The sequence below is a fragment of the Branchiostoma belcheri genome, unplaced genomic scaffold, assembly GCF_001625305.1.
Source record: "Branchiostoma belcheri isolate BF01 breed outbred unplaced genomic scaffold, Haploidv18h27 scaffold191, whole genome shotgun sequence".
NCBI lineage: Eukaryota > Metazoa > Chordata > Leptocardii > Amphioxiformes > Branchiostomatidae > Branchiostoma > Branchiostoma belcheri.
The window spans coordinates 118925-136644 of NW_017803391.1; the positions used below are offsets into that span (position 1 = coordinate 118925).

The window sequence follows — 17720 nt, forward strand, 5'->3', positions numbered from 1 at the left end:
ACTACTGATCCGTTCTTCCAGTCCTCCAGCACTTCCCTGTGATCGCCGTTGAATGCCAGCTTTATTCCAGGGAAGGCGTACTAGGGAAGACGGCTATGGTTCTATTAAAGCGTTTGCGATGTACGGCGATCAGAAAAGCATCCATCTCACAACACAGTCACCCTCGGCTTTCAGCATCTCTGAAGTGATGCCATTCATGCCTGGTGACTGACTTCAGCTTCAGAGATGTCCTCGATCTCAACAGGTAATGGGTGTAGGTGTTCATCAAAGACTAATGCTACTGAGGTATGGCTTGAGCGGTTTAAGACTTTTTGAAAAGTATTCTGCCCACCTGACAAGCTTGTCCTCCCCCTAAGACAGTGGTAGGGTCCCATCCTCCGCCTTAATTAGGACTGTGCACTTTTGAGCGGCCGCCGGTCATCTTCCTGGAGATCTGTTAAGCTTTTGTCCCAATTGTAAAAAAAGAAGTCCCTGGCGGGTAGTTCCCGGGCTGTTTTGACACTTTCAGCCGTGGGACACCCCGCGGCTACCGGGCTATTTTCTTTGGCCTGTCCGGGACTCAAGAAGAATTCAACTTAAGTTCTACGCTGGCCACGCTGACATAAAATTCAGGACGTCAAGTTAGCGCTTTATTCTGCCTGTACACAGACGCTGGTAAGGCACAGGTGTGAGCTTATGAAGGGTCTAATATTTTTTTGAACAGATTGTATCATTTATTAACATTCCTATCAGTGTTCAGAGGTACAGGCGCCCATGCTGTATACTGGTTAGTTTTTGCATAATTTGCATTAAATTTTGGTGTGATCAATACTGGGATGGTTTATTCTAAATATCTAGCCTCAAAACATGTGTATAGTACAAATGTATGTGTATTGTATCAAAAGTATTGTTGATACCATGAGATTTATTGAGATATTGACGAAAAAACAGATTTTCAGTAATGGCGGCCTAAATTTTCAAATTAAGCACAAAAATATCTATTTGATCTCCACTGAAATGGCCTATCCTCAATAGTTATTCCAAAAAACATGGGGAAAGACACCAAAGATATTATAATATCATATGTAGTTACTGAGATATTGACGGAAAACAGATTTTCAGTAATGGCCACCTTGATTTGCCTAAAGTGCGGCTTTAATTTGCATATTCAGCACAAAAAAACTGGTTTGATCTTTACTGAAATGGCTTAATTCCATTCGTTATCCCTCAAAACATGGGGATAGACACCAAAATTATTCTGATACCATGAGTAGTTCCTGAGATATTGACGGAAAACAGATTTTCAGTAATGGCCGCCCTAATTTGCATATTGCGCGGCCCAAATTTGCATATTTAGCAAAAGATAATGGTTCTATCTTTACTGAAATGGCTTAATTTAATTCGTTATCCCTCAAAAGATGGGGATAGACACCAAAATTATTCTGATACCATGAGTAGTTACTGAGATATTGACGAAAACTGGAGTTTCAGTAATGGCCGCCTTAATTTGCATATTGTGCGAATTGCCCAAGGATGACAGAGTGGCATCATTCAGATTCTGAAAGAGCACACCTCAGAGATATAGAAACAACAAAAAAACTTTGTATGGACCGCATTGCACGCTTATCGGTCTCTGCCACCAGACTATGAAGAAAACTGTGTAATTGTGATATGTGGACACACTATAGAGTGTGCCAAAAGAAACTTCAACTAAATCCAACATAGTCATCAAAATTATTCTACTAGAAATAAAAGTACAGAAAATCTCTTTTGTCATGCATGACTTAAGAAACAAAATGGGGCCTCCTAGCTTAAGGTTCTTTTGTCTGAAAATCACCCAGATGTCCACAAATCACTAAGTCTTAAAACTTCAATTATACATCTGACAAGTTGTTGTGTTATTAGTAAGAAATTTATACAGACTAAGAGGTTTAGGGACATCTTTGCAGATTTTGGACTTATGAAAAAAGGAGACTTCATGCATCATCTTCAATAAGTTTTATAACCTAACTGGCTGATTATCTTATTTTCAGGGCATATTGTATACACACAAACTAACAAACAACATCAACTCATCACATCAGAGGTAGGCGACAATGCTTGTCAGACAAATGTTTGAATGAAACTGATTAAGGCCAAAAAATCTATGCAGAATTTGACAATTTAAAATGTATTGATGTCATACATGTTTTTTTTGCCTTATCTGTGATGCATTGAGATTTTCATTATCTTTGTAATTTTGAACAATTGAACCGTAGTCAATACTCAGTTATCAATGTTGAAAAATGGTTACTTTCATCACCTCTTCTCCCTTGTTTGAACAGATTGTCGTCAGTCCTCTGATCAACAGTTTGATGACTTAAGTTTAGGGAAGAAAGCAGGAGTCTTACCTCTACGTCTCGACTCCTCGCAATCTCTGTGAAATGCTCCTGCTTCTCCAGCGTCTTGTCGTACTTGTCGTCTGTCATACAGAACACTCTCAGCCTGGCCTCCACCGGGTCTTGTGTCTTGGCAAACACCACGAACTTTGCCATGAAGGGCACAGCGATGACTTCTCGGTACAGCTGGGTGGCGTAGTTCACCGACTCGTTGATCTGGCGACAGTCCATCAGCCAGAACCTACAGACAAACAATGCAGACATGTGAGATAAAAAGTTACTTCTAGTATTGACTATTAAGAAATAGGGTAAGATACAGTGGGCGGCCTCAGACTAAGGGCCTTAGACTGAGGTCAAAGCATGACACTTTTTTGTTACCTACCTGTGCAATGTAGCTTCGCTAAGGCTTGCATTTGTAGCCAAGCACACTGGTTCACCCCTACTCTTCCCAATTAAGTTTGTTGGATTCTTTTACGTACAGAAGCTTGATGCCATAAGCTGCCTCATATGCAGGGCCTCTGGCTTTACGTCCCCATCCAAAAGGAAGCACAATATGAGCTAGCATAAACTAATAAGGATGGGGCCAAGACCGAACAAACACAACTATATTTTCAGTTAATTGCTGTTAAAATCATCATGGTTTGTTCCCCATTGCAGTTAAAATACCTTCTTGATCATTAAAATGCTAGATTACAAGAAGGGCTGTTTGTTACCTGGCTGACACAGTGGTGGTGAAGGAGACACAGTCATTCACAAACGTGAGCGGGGTGCTGCCAGTGATGTCTTCCCACTGAGCTGGGTTGGGACCACCTGCCATGTGAAAATAGAAGGAGTTTTCATAAGTTATGTTGTTGGATTCTTTTGTCTTTGTCATTGTTACAACCATAGGACAATTTTGCAAATACTAATAAATTACGGTCCACACTTCAAGTCTTAAGGTCATAAACATTCCCCTCATCTATCCCAAATAAAGTGATTGGAACAGTTTTTGCTTATGGACCTCAATACTTTATATTGTGTTAGAAGCTTGTTTTCATTTACTTGTGCACACTGTCAAACAGTTACTGCACTGAGAAGGTTCAACCAAAGATTCCCTATGCTGTGCCTTTCTAGAAAATGAAATTGCAATGATGAAACCAACCCCCTCATAGTCCAGTCTGTCCAATGTAAACAACATTCTTGATTGCTACTGTCCACAGATACACTACATAACAGGACTGGTCATATCACTGAATGAGTAACTTTTTGAAAATAGTCTTAATGCTAGACACTAGTACTCATGTCTCTAGACACAAATGCGTAGGATACACAAATGGATCAGTCAATATGACAAATTCTGCAAGAAGAAATGGATTTAGATTTTATGTGTTTCTGCCAGTCATGAAATTTTGTAATAATGATTGATTAGTGTGAGATGTTAGTTCTCCTGGTTTTGCCTGTATGTCTTCCTGGAATAAAACCCAACAGTAATATCTTCATATATATTTCACTTTCAGTTATGTCTTGAATACACAACTATACATGATATAGTGCAGATGGCATGGTATGATGATGATTAAGAAGGAAGAATATAGGAATGACAGCATACTCAGAAAGTAGAGCATGCATGTGCATATACTGTACTACAAAAAAGGAAGTGTTGAGGATGATGGGACAAAAACCTACAGCAGACAAGCGTGACCACGTTAATATAGCAGGGGTTGTGCATGGCAAGATTAGCGGCATGTTTCCAACAGAAGTATTGCAATCGACACGGGCGTCTCTCAACAAGCAAGGCAATGTTGTCCAGCTCAAAGTCAACTGTGAGCTGTAGAACATGTCCTAAGCCTGTTGAGAGCGTTTGCTGTAAGCTTCAAAAGTACCTTGCGAACCGCCATAGGGCTGCTGTCTTCCCTCTACGGAGAACCAACATAGCATGAAATTCCTCCGAACAGAACATGCAATCAGTCATACAATCAACAAAGAAAGAGAATAATAAAAAAAATAAAAACAAGTAGGGTTGTGAAGTCTTCGTTAGAAAAACTGTTACTGCAGTAAATCGTAGCTGTCTTTTTTGCAAACTCAGGTTAGCATCATCATGTTAGAATTTTGCCTTTAGTTTTGGAGAAAAATACACATATGCTTGTCTTTCACTGTAGAACAATATGATATATAACTTTATATAGTACACAAAATTCCACAATGTGTCAGGTGGTTCAATAATATCTGGGGAATGAGGACTGTATGGTCAGTTTGCACCAGGGTGCAGTGCACAGAACTTAATATCATTGGTGAAATGTATTACAAATTCTACACAAGTAAATCATACATGGCAACCTCAATGTTGTGTAAATCAAGTAGCCTGATATGTGCAACAGTCACAATATATTGTCTCTCAAGGGAACAAGAGTGTCACTTTAAAGTTATGTTCATGTAGTACATGGTTTTATCAGTCACTGCTGGAGATACTTGAACAAGATGGTCTCATCTAGCTGTTCCCACCCACCTGTTATGCTACAGAGCAGTCTCAAGGTTGGCGTGTCCCCTCCCCCGTAGCCATTCACGATGCCGTGAGCTGCTGCAGAAGGGAGGGGTATCGTCATGGTGATGGGCTTGTGGAACTTGCGGCGTCTTGGCTCCACGGTGACAATGGGGCTAACCAAGACTCTGTTCCCATACATCTTCTTCACCAGCTCTGGTTTCACTGGCTGGGCCTGACAAGAGAAAGTTGTGTCAGTGTCTTTGGCTATCATTATGAAAAACATGTCACACTATAAAGCTAACATTATGCAATTATACAATGTTTACCATCACATGATCTAGCCCTAAACAACAATTTACTGCTCTGTTCTTTCTTAAACAAATCCATTATATAAGGTGACCAGCTCCTCCAACTCTGTCCTGCCACTTGCTACATCACCAGTCAGGGTGTCTGCTACATCACCAGTTACTATGGTGACGGCTGTCTGGTCCAGGTCATTGATTTTATTTGTTTGGAATGGAAGAAGAGCAGGAAGAAGACATGGAGGAAAACAATACATTTTCCTTCTGCGAAGGTAAACATAGTATTAAACAATGTAGGTACCAAACATTTAACTGATTTAAACAATTTTTCCTCAAAAAGAAGGATCGACATCTCACCTGTAGGCCCACCCTGATCTTCTTGGTCAGTGCTCCCTCAGGAAACACTGCCTGGACCTGTGGAACCACGGAGGAACTCAGCATCCCGCCCTCCGGTCCCACCATCTTGGTCTCCATACGGACACGTGTCACCACAGCGAAGTACTGGGGGAAGTCGGTGGTGAGGATGCGCACAATGCGCTTCTGTTGCAGCTCCTCTGTGCTCTCGATTTCTGTAGGAAAGCCAGCAAAGTAAGGTCTGGGGAGAAAGCTATTTTCCACACTGTACTGCATAAATATCTTCAGATTACATTATTGTTATGGATTTTGTGTATTAGAAAGCATATGTGCAAGTGTTATGGCATTCAAGCCAGATCACTAGAATCAAGCTACAGTATTTCACCTAAAAGTGATAAGTACAAGCAACTACAATATGCTGTCTGAATGACTGTTCCTCAAGTTAGTTCATGTATGTAGTATGGTACGTTATCAAACAATGCCATACCACTTGGTGATGCTAATTTATGAAAATTATTAAGTATTACCTGATGAAAGTTAACAATGATCATGCAAAACTATTGTTGCCATGAGAATGACTTATCATGTGTTTGAGATCGTAAATTATGCATGTGATCTGCATTAATCATTGCAATCAATTAACAGCATTGTTCTGATTAGTGAGGCGGGAATGCAGGGTTGGACAAGTCCTATTGCCCACTTGCCCAGGGCAAGTAAAAGTACTGTTCGGGCAAGTGAATATCCCTCTGTACTTGCCCGATTGGGCAAGTAAATTTTTCGATGCCAAGTATAGCCTCTATGGTGTTTGGAGCAAAATTACTCATCATTTTGCCATATTGATATTATATTAATGCCCTTTTGTCAGAAAATCCATTGCAAGTCTTAAGCATGTAGCATTATAAACTCTGAAATGAAATAATTTCCTTGCTGGTAGTAAAAATGCATAAAAATGTCATGTATATTTTGGGCAAGTGAAAAGTTGGTTCGGGCAAGTGGGAATGACCATGTACTTGCCCAATAGGGCAAGTGGATTTTTGAAAACTTGTCCAACCCTGGAATGAAAGTTATTAATCACAGTGAGGCGGAATGCATTATACAGTTAGTAAGATGGAAGTTTGGAAGGTACCTTTTGAATCTATGAGAGGACGGAGCAGAACAGACAGAGCAGACAGAGGTGAAGAGTTAAATCACGCCATAAAAACAACACACAATCACAATCATCACTGAGACCTGTCACAATTACGTTTACAAGTACAATGGAGACGTTACATCGCATGTTTACTTCAAGAAAGAGACAGAGAAATAAAATGTTCACCACTCACGAAAAGAAATACCAAAGTGTTGAAGGCGCGGTGCCAGCAGCCTGGGACAAGCAGGATCGTTCGTAATTAGAATCAATTGATTTCCGTACCTGCACTCGAAATGAAAGGGTTAGGCTTACCCTCCCCCTCCATGCCCCCATCCAGGGCCTCTTTGATGGCTTCCTCAGTTGCCTCTAGGGTATGCTCTCGCCAGTTCTCTCCAGAGTCACTTCGCAGCACCACGATCTCGCGCTCGCGTCCACGCAAGGAGGCGAAGTGGGGCAGCTCAATGATTACAGGTCTGTGGAACACAGAACTCGGCATGTTACGTTTTGTCACAAACTGAAGCTTCAGCACATCATGTAGCAGGGACATCTCTTCCATTGGTGCCATGCAAAACTATGTGAGCATCTCCTATCTCCCGGAGGAGAGACAGAACCTTCAATCTATAAACACAACAATGCTAGTTATTATGTCACCACAGGTACAAATGTACAAAGTAATAACCACTGCTTGACAACACAATACATTTGCATGGTGTGCTCTATCTGAAGAAGCGAGGATGAGAGAGGACTGTTACAAGAAGTTGTACTGTCACTAGTGTCAGTCAGGGTGGAAGGCAGAGTGTGAACACATAACCGCCTCCCTGCCTGACCAAGTGGTTTTTAACATCTTCCCGAACAGCCGCAGAGAGAGAGTGACAAAGCGAGAGGAAGTGGATCTGGTGTGGCTCAGCTTGAGTTTGGAATGTGCATACCCCTGAAACTTGGTTCCCGCAGGTCCTAACTGGACAATGGGACTCGACAGATGCTCCCCTTCCCCCAAGGGGGGAGGATTTGGTGGCATGTGCCGTTTACTGGGGGTGGGGAGATGGTGATGTGGGAGGGGTTTGGACGAAGAATCCAGGCAGCATGAACAGAAAAAGATGGGTGACTGTGAACAAGGGTCAGATGTGGCCACAACACAGGAACTATTTGTCATTTCCCTTCTTCACTGCAGCTTTTGGAGATTTCGTTAGCAGATTCTGAAATTCATTTCAATTTCTGCAAAAATTTCTAGAAACTAGAGAATTCATGTCCTTAGAACTTTAAATTATTTTGGACAAGAAATTTTTGAGAGTCTAATAACGTGTACTACTATACAAGTTACATTTCACACATTGTCAAGTCTCAAGAGGCTGCCAAGACGATCGCTCTAGTTGAGGAATATGTAGGTTAGGAGCTTTTTAAAAGTCAAACTCATGCAATAAAAGAAGACAGACATGCATACTTAGACTAACCATAAAATACTAATCAGTAGATACATTTTTTACATGCTACGGACACCTTTTACCTCTTTAATTCTATGAATTCATGATAGTCGTTAACTCTTAAGTCTTTTACTTTCCCCACATTGACTTCCAGGTTAACAGCATTTTTCATTAAGGCCACAGAGAGAACAAAGAAGACATGGCAAGCACAGTCGGCACTGATACAATAGTATGTGAATAATGGACAGTAACGTAAAGACAGAAACACTGGGAGAACATGAACAGCTGGCCTCTGAGAACTATGCATGGTATAATGCTACATGAGCTTTCAATCTAACAAGTCTATTTGAAACCTTTCATGTTGATAACATGTACATATACAGTAATACTGAAGGAAAGGGGACCATCAAACTGATTAGCTATATAGAAGTAGAAGCAATTCTGAAAGACAGCAGCTTATGCTAAACTAAAATCCTGGGTGGACATAACACATAATGAAACAGTTCCTTAAAAGCACATCAGATAAATGTATGTCACTTTGCACAAAACTGTAGCATAAAACATAACCTAAAAACTGCAGGGGACAAAACTGTAGCATAAAACATTAAGAACTAAACTAGAAGACTAAGAACTGTAGCATAAGACATACCCTAAAAACTGTGTCCCTGCGGGTCCGATCTCCAGGACGCGACTGGCCAGGGCCTCCCCCTCCATGAGGGGCGGCGGGGTCTGCAGGCGGTGGCGCTTCACCAGCCGGCACGTGATGCGGGTGGGTTGCGTGGCCTTGCGTGGCGGAATGATGATGCGGAATCCGGGCTGGCGACAACCACGCATGGCGCCGCCACGGGCATCAACCATGAAACTCACCAAGAAACTGTTGAAACAGAAGCCAAGTGAGCAGCTTCTCCCTAACATGACCTATGTTATGTGATTCTTGAATTTTCCTTAACATTTACTAGTATACTAAGTCTTTTCATTATGTGACTGTGTATTTTATTATGTTTAATCTATTGGAAACTATAACTACATGTGTATCTAATACAGGCATGTTATACTTGTATACTGTAATTTTGACCTTCACTATCAGCCTGGTTGCCTGAAAGTCAGAGCAATGTACCGTTACATTTTCAAAAATGAATGAAAATGAATGAAACTAAAATGGAAGTGTTCTCACCCGGCATGGACGGGCGTAGCGGGGATGCCAATATTGTCTGTTGCCCCGTCGAAACTTGCGCTGTCGCGGAAGCTTCCCGTGCCCGTCAGTGTGCCGCTGCCCTTGTAGGCCGCAGCGCTACGCAGCTGAACTGCCTGCATCACTTCTTCAGTCATCCCTTCAAGGTAAGAACCTCCAGTACGAGAGCCAAATGACCTATGGAAAACATTCCACATTCGTCTCCAAGATGTCTTCACAGCAAAATGGAAAGTGACACACGAAAAGGTCGAAGACAGCTTCAACTCTATAGCCAAGTCATTTTTGATGAATACTTCGCACTTATCTTCCTAAATATTCCTAATAAGCAGAAATACTTGACAGCTCTGGTATACATTTTTTTTTCTAAATGTTTTATAGCTGCAAAAGCAGTTGATAAAAGTTGTGCTAGATATGCCTTCTGCATAAGTTCTGATACCTTTTAAAGACAATGAACAAAAGCAGCTGCTGCATTAATTGCATCTAGGTGTTGGTATATATTCTTGGCAAATGAACGGATAGATAGACAGATAGATGAACAGACAGAAGAAGTTATGTCCTTCAGTGAGGAGGCAACTTCACTACCATGCTTCACATGTTATTAAATATGATTTCAATAATCATTACAGCAAAAATTGGCTCATTCATAGCATGACTAGAACAACTAGATGGAAATCTACTGGAAAGGCATAAAAAGGTTAGTATAGATAGTAGGGATAGACAGACTAAAGTGGGAAAGCTACTGCATGTACATGTAGATGCACTCAGGAAATTTCTAAAAGAGAGATGTCCATTGGCCTGGCATCATGAAAAGTACAGAAAATAAACCAATATTTTGCTTCGGTTTGCAGTACTTTCATTAAATGTTACAAATTTGCAAGAACTGCCATTTACAAAAAGTGTCAAATGAAATCTGCATTGAAAATATCAATGAGGTTTACAAAGATATTTGGTTGGTTTGATTGGCTCATAAACAATTGGAACTGTGGAAATGATGACCATTTTCATGATATCTGGCCATTTAGGGAAAGACAAGATCGCAAGATGCATTAGAGGAAGAGGGAGCTGTAAAGGAGATGAGAGTGGAATTAGGACAGCTTCTAGAGACTACAGATGAGAAAGGCAACATGATTATTCAAGGATATTAATCATGTAGGTTATAGCTACATAAATATGTAGTTGCTCTACAAATGAACAAATCATTAGGAAAAGGAAGGATAGTAAAGGGTTAATGAAACTACAACAGTATATGTAGGGGAAGAACTTGTGTTACTGTACATCTACATAGCATAGCATGTATCTGTACTGTAGACTAGTGTAGTAACCAATGACTAGAAAAAAGGGTGATAGCTAGTTTTGCTCAGTGAAAAAGGAAGATATAAAACCTAAAGAGACAAACTTGTAAGAGATAAGCTATGAGATCTTATATACAGAAAATAACCACAGTGGTTATAACTAAAAAAATCAACTACACTGTATATCAGACTGGTATAAAATTACGTAGAAAATACATTTAACTACATACTAAATGTATGATCTGGTATGGATAAAGCAGGGATTTAAGTGATTGCAATGATGCTAAGCAGGCAGGGAATACAATCATGCATCTCATGCAAAATCTAGTGGTGGAAGATTTGGGTAAGCAATGTAAATGTACAGTAGCTAGGTCATTAGATAGTCATTTTGTGTACGCAATACCTTTTGCCCATGCGCTCCGGCTTCCTATTGTATGCAGGCCAGTGCAATAGTAACAACATGAAATGCAGATGTCAATGTTAGACATTTTTATAGCCGAACAAAGGGCCAAAGCAGACTCGCAGAGCGCCGGCCCATTTGTAGCAATCGATAGAGTAAGTACAGGCTATTGATTAGCTTCATTAGAGTGAGAGAAGACGTTTCATCCATGCAAATGAATTGACAAGTACGATCAATGCGGATCAATGTGCAGCCTCCTGCGTTATCTGTGATTCGGCAGAGCAGGCCTAGGGGGTAAAATTAGCCGGGTTAGTTTGACACGTCTTGGCTGACGTTGGGTGACATACCGTGGGGAACTCTCCACACTTAGGGCTGGGGTATAGTACTGCTGCTGAGGAGACAGCCGGCTACATGGGGAAATTATTCAACACAAGTTGGTCCATGTTTGCTAAGTATGAATTACATCTGTTAAAGAACAAGGCTGGAATGGTTTGACCTGATGCAACACCATTGATGACTTATACATTATAATTGTAAAGGGAGGTACTAGTGACCAGACATGGAAATGTGCTTAGGGGGATGAAATATGGCCCCGAGCAGGTGCTCTGTGGGAAAATTCAATATCCTGCATCGATGGTGACAGAGCATTTCTAAACTAAGCGTGGTAAATGTATCAACTGAAACTGCCCAACTGGTGCACCGCAGAGGCTTGATTGATACATCGACTGATAGATTGACGCGCCCTTGGAAAATTTGTGTGGAGATTACGGGCGCTGCTGCAAAAATTTCAGTCAGGATCTGGTTATCCTGTTCCACAGATGGTGGCACAAATCAGCCATCACACGGGGCCATTGTAACGGATCCAATTCTGCACCATCAATAACGCTCACCAATCTGGTCTGCCCTGCGCTACTGTAGGGTCAAGTTTCATCAGATGCAGTACAATCTACATTGCCGACGCCAGCTGGGTCTACACGATAGGCTGTGAGAGTTTTATTCCTTGGCTACCCCCCAAATTAAGGACATCTATACTAAATGTAGTATATTGGAAAGAAGAACTCTGGTAAATATTCCATTTCTTCATCTGCCTCTGTCTAAGGTGGATATTAAATAATAAAAGTAGTGAAAAAATTTGCATGCATTACTGTACGACAAATGATTAAGCAGCTACAAAATATTAATTAAACTCATCCAGCTCATAGTACGTACATCTTACATTGATATAGTAAATATCATATTGTCTTTGAAGGAATTTTACTTCAGAACTATACATCCTCTGTAGAAGAATTTATTCCTGCAACCTAGATCACAATTGGTTAAGTACATGCACAATCACATTCTTCTACAAAAATACTTCAAATCTGTAAAAAATATTAACAACAAATAGTACCATCTCTAACATTATGCAATGATAAATGTTGTTTGCGTAAAAACCAATATCCAGGTTAATTTTATATAATACATCTCTGTTCTAAAAAAATAGATTAAGATCTTGTTACAGTACATATCCCAATAGCTGTCCAACTAATGATGACTTAATACACTACCTGTAAGGCAAGAACAAAAGGCGGATGTGCGTACCTTTCAGAGTGGTAGCTGAGGCGGTTCTCTGCCTTGACGTCCCCAATGAAGATGGAGTCGTCACCGAGCTCTCCGATGTCCTGAACTGTCAGGTAGCCAATGGTGTCTCCAGTTATTGTCTCCTCACCTGCAGCAGCAGAAGAAAGAGATGCACTGTTTAATTTCACAGAAAAGACTGATATAACCTCATAATAAACAATGTTCCCAGAAATTCCAGATTAAAGTTTGCATCCTGATTGAAGAACGTACATGTAGATAAAAACTGGAAAAACCCAAATAAAGTATGGACACTTTTCAGAACTTAGCCTTCTCACTCTCAGTGTAACACAATGTTCCTAATTTATTTTCAAGGGACTTCAAGTATTAAGCATGTGAGCAATGGTAAAGCTTCTGGGGCACAGTATGCGGACAGGCGGACTGTTTTCACAGCAAAAAACATTCTGTGACACCAACTCTTCCAACACCTTTGTCTGGAAAATATGCAAAACTAGTAATGTATTCTAGCTGTGCTGTGTAATGGGGAAATGGTTTGATGTCATGTCTTTGAATATCTGATAAGGTTGGAATTTATTGTATGCAAAACAAAGTTGGTGCTATGTACATTTTGCCTTCACAAATTTAGTACATGCAATATGACTAATACTTTCCTGACAATATCTCTTCAAAAGAGTACATCACAGATTTAACTGAAGTCTACAATGCTACATATGGACACATACCAGAGGCTCAGTCTGAGAAGTTTGACATACCAAAAACTGTCAAGTTCAAAAAATCAAAATCTCTTAAAAACTTCCAGAATACCCATGGGCACTCATCAAGCTGAAAACACAATTTGGGGATTAGCCAGATTCTCTGACGGACTCAAATTTTGAGGAGGACCAGTTAGAATTCTCACCAAGGCTCCACATTATACAATGTACATCTATTATACAGCCATTTAATATGTTGATCAGCTGGGGTGACTCCCTCTAGGTCAGAGGTGGTTAGTGGCCAATAATGATGACCATTCATCCACAACCCACATCTGCATGCTTATTAACCACAAAGCAGCTGAAAGTCTGTAGCAAACTTCACATCTATGCAACATCTGCTGTGAAGATCCTACTCTCATTAACATGGAGAAGGCATGCTCAGGAGTCAAAGTCGGCCTCAAGAAATGATCACTTAATATGGGAAAGAAATTAGGCGGAATATACCCCCAGCTGAGGCATATTTCACACATGGGTGAGGAGTTACCGGTACGCCGTGCTCCGCAGCAGAATTCCAAATTCCCCATCTTGCCGACGGCGCACGTTCCCTTCACGTGCTCTCCCCTAGGTCACCTCCTCCACACATTTTGAAAATTCCCTGATCTCAACGGCAATGCATCAAACCGGTCTGCCCTGTGAACACTCCCTCCCTCAGGCTTCCCGGACACCATTCGGACAAGCTAGTAATTTTCATCTCCACACAACAACCACTGCCCAGCCCCCTAGATTAAACCAGGGTGTGATGGAGGTAAATTCCTCTACTTAGACTGATTACATGTCAGGAGTCCAAAATTAATGTGAAGAGGTTGACTACTGACATTCTCCACAAAATTCGCACTGTACAGGATCACTGACTCCCTGCATTTTTCTTCTTTTATTTTCAATAAGGTGGCCAAAAATCTTTCCCAACCTCATGCTAATAAAATGACTTGCCCCAATCCAATTCTGCCTAAGCTGTAATTTATACATGCCAAGATTAATGCACAGGGTTATAGGGAATTAACAGAAACAGCAGACATTCCATATCACAGCTCCCAATCAATGTTATAGGATTTACCCTAACTTCAAAGTACACACGACTTTTAGATGTTTGATTGCATTTTTCTTCATCCTTTTTAGAATCACAGACCCCAAAATTTCTGCTTGAGAAAAATGTTTCAGCTATCTAAAATTGTGCAAAATCTTCTTCTAACCTTTCCAAGTGAAGAAACAAAGTAAAAAATAAGTCTGTTTGCATGTGAATTTGCTCTGAAAGATATCTATCTCTAATAGTTTGAAATGTTAGGAGACAGCTTTACTTACCTACCTCTGGGCAAACCTGGCTCATGCATTCTGAATGCTAAGTGGAAGGGAAGGGGCCCAGCTCCCGTATTGAGCTACTGTACGACACCAGCAAACAATTCACTTCCTCACAGGCCCAGCTACTTGCCTTTGACACATTTGAGACAAATGTCATAAAAACAAACATTGCGCTTAGATGTCACTTCAACGACAAGGCATTTTAGTCTATATGGTTAAGATGTTTCACATTGTGATGCTGGGATGTGGAATGAACACCCATTGGTAAGCCTCTGTGGGTGTGGCATCTATGCATTCTGATATCCTATTCTGTGGTTTGCAATTTGCCACATAATTAGAGGACTGTACAGGACATGTCAAAATCAATACAAGTGGCACGTCTCTCTGACCCAACATGAAGTTCAGCCCATGTAAAGAAATCTACTTGGGGTTCAAAGCCAACATCCGCCTCCGAGCCTGTGTGGACATTTTCTTGCCCCACATAGCGGTACAATATCAGGATATCGATACAGGAATAGATTTCACCTGACATGGACAAATAATATGCAATTACCTGGGTGGTGCAAGAACATGCTATGATATTACATGTCATTAACAATGATACGTATCACTCAGACAATCATCTCGTCACAGCTAATGCAATAAAATCTTATCCTTAAGGTTAATACCTAGAATTTGCAGTATTCTTATCCTCCAAAAACAAAGAGATTTTAGTTTTAAGGTAATGCAATAATGATTTATGAAGTACTCTGATTCTTGAAAAGTAGCAAATAATGGGTAGAAAATATCTCACAAGCATGCTTAAGATAAGAAAGAATAAAAGAATCTTAACAACAGATTACTTGAACCCACTTCTTTGGCTATTGATGATTATTCAATATGCTGTAAAAATCTACTGTTCTGGCTTTAACTACTGGTAGTTTCTCCCTCCCCTGATCTGAATGGAATACAAATTTTACAGAGGAAGTAGGTGCTAAAATCTGTGGTGAAGGATGTCCAATACTTACAGGCCCAGGACAGGGTTGTGCGCAGGTATTTTGGTGTGACGTCAACCTAACTGTGGATCGGTCTGGAGGTAGCAGACCTGGGCTTTCAATTATCATAATCTTGCCCTGTTGTTGGGTCTTCCCTCTTACTGGCTGGTTCCTGCCCACGCCTTACAGTGTCATATCACAATGTTTTACACAGAATGTTCTGTACAGTCTTGCCTAATCTAAGACGACAGGCGTCTGACTGGGTACCTTTTACCACTTCTTATATCATGTCTCTGGCAAGGTGGGTAAGATATTACCAGCCTGGGAGAAATCAATGACATACATATTAAGGAAATGCTGTATCATTGGTCCTCCTCATGAATGACAATCAAGTAGTGGTGGAAATGGAAGTGGGGAGAGGGCCGTATGAGCTACACCATCCAGGCATTGAAATTAATTTTTTGACTTATCTATCCATCCATCTTCAGTGACATATTCATTTTTTTCAGTAGAATGTTCCATTCCTATAAATGTTACTGGTAACCACTGATATTGGTAGTTTTCCAAGATGATTAAGTTTGTAAGAGGCACACTGTGCCGTAAAGGGATGATTTCATACTGTACATATTGGAGGTTTGGGGCCATAGAAAGGTGGTGAAGAAATATTCGGAAAGCTAATACCAAGACCAGTTGTTTGATGAAGAAATGACTGTCTACCATGGAAGCAAAGCCCCCCGATCGCACCCATTAAATATCAGGAACAGGGTAGTAAATCATGGCATTGTACCTTAAAAGGATTGCCTGGTTGCTATGGGGCAGGATAGCTTAAATTTTTTATGTGTTTGCAACAATTTAATCATACCTTCAACTGACAAAAATACTGGTATAAACACATAAAAGATTGAATTAGATTGGTTACTTGTTGGAAAGATTAAAACATACAAATGTATTCTTTTCATGATAAGACAGGGGCCCTGGCAAGACATGCAACAGGGATGATGGACAGTCTTCAATAAGTAGCCATCAGTTTAAGTCGAGATGATGCTCAATAATTTGAATCTGCTCAGCTGTCAAAGGAGTTTGTCAGTGTCAGTCTTCTGTCGTAGAAAATATTAAACACTACAAATAATAAATGTCTTCCTGATGGTGGACTATTAATATTATCACACTGAAGTGTACAAATGTTACAGGCAGTGTAGACTTGGATGCAAGCAAAAATGGTTATTCATCTTGGCAAAGCAATCAACCACATCTCATCATTTTTTCTCCTATTTCTGAATTATTGCCCCCCAAAAGCTGATTGGGTTTCCCCGTTTCAGGCACTAGAGCAGATTCATGTCTGGGGACTTATTTCAACATGGCTGTGATGATTGCTCTGGGGTGTCAGTGGTCCAGGAAACCAGGCTGGTATTTTATGCCCTAAGAACAAAGGTCAACAATGTCGGGCATTTGAGATCCAACATGTCCTCTCAGATTTCCTGTTGTTTACCCAATAACATTTGGTACGTCATGCTATAGGATTGTTCATCACATTTCTATATACTTATATATATTTATATAAAACATGGAAGATCTATGGAATACCATTGGGGCCCAACCTCAGGAATACCTCCCCAAGTCTTCAAGAGATACCATCATTTACCTACCTCCTTCTCAATGCTTGTCTTCGATGCTCCTTTCATATGCCAATTCACAATCCCTTCATCTAAAGCTTGAACTTCATATTTCAGTATCAGCATGAGCGTTAAGAGTTATAAGGTAGAATACATGTTGGTTCTAGTGAATGGGGAGGAAAGCTGTGGTTGAGGAAGCTAGGGTGTGGTGTGGGGATGGCACCACAGGACTTACTGAGGCCCCACGTCATCTGCACATGCTCAGATTGTCCTCATGTTCTAACTTTAGCTCCGAGGAACGAGACCTTTAGCTCATGACGCGTGCTGTTGTTGCCTGAACGTGCTACCAGTGACTCCGGACTGTTTGTTCTCCTGAATTCCCCCTAGAACCCCTGGGAGAGGAATGTAACTGAAGGATATCATGTCCTGGAGAGGCCAACAGCTCACATACAAAGAGTTCTATCAAATCTGCGGGGATTTCGATAAGGCGGAGAAGTATGGACAACTGGATTTAGGGTGCTTGTTTCTTTCATAGAGACCAAACATGAGCAAAACAAATTTCGCCAACACTGTTGGTTTAAAACGTGAAATGCAGC

The 17720-nt window shown here is 40.7% G+C and overlaps 1 protein-coding gene across 5 annotated transcripts in view; it reads right to left on the bottom strand.

Annotated features, from left to right (window-relative positions):
• Window positions 1-17720, bottom strand: part of LOC109468099 (ankyrin-3-like) — a 93292-nt gene that overhangs the window by 43973 nt on the left and 31599 nt on the right. For all 5 annotated transcript variants that reach the window (XM_019766340.1, XM_019766339.1, XM_019766338.1 and 2 more), the window contains exons 25-35: window positions 12490-12616; window positions 11256-11315; window positions 9199-9393; window positions 8674-8898; window positions 6886-7076; window positions 6601-6609; window positions 5478-5689; window positions 4843-5050; window positions 4220-4252; window positions 3071-3167; window positions 2370-2598 (exon numbers count right to left, since the gene is read on the bottom strand). In XM_019766340.1, coding sequence (XP_019621899.1) covers window positions 2370-2598; window positions 3071-3167; window positions 4220-4252; window positions 4843-5050; window positions 5478-5689; window positions 6601-6609; window positions 6886-7076; window positions 8674-8898; window positions 9199-9393; window positions 11256-11315; window positions 12490-12616 — 1586 coding nt within the window. The remainder of the gene's footprint in view (window positions 1-2369; window positions 2599-3070; window positions 3168-4219; window positions 4253-4842; window positions 5051-5477; window positions 5690-6600; window positions 6610-6885; window positions 7077-8673; window positions 8899-9198; window positions 9394-11255; window positions 11316-12489; window positions 12617-17720) is intronic.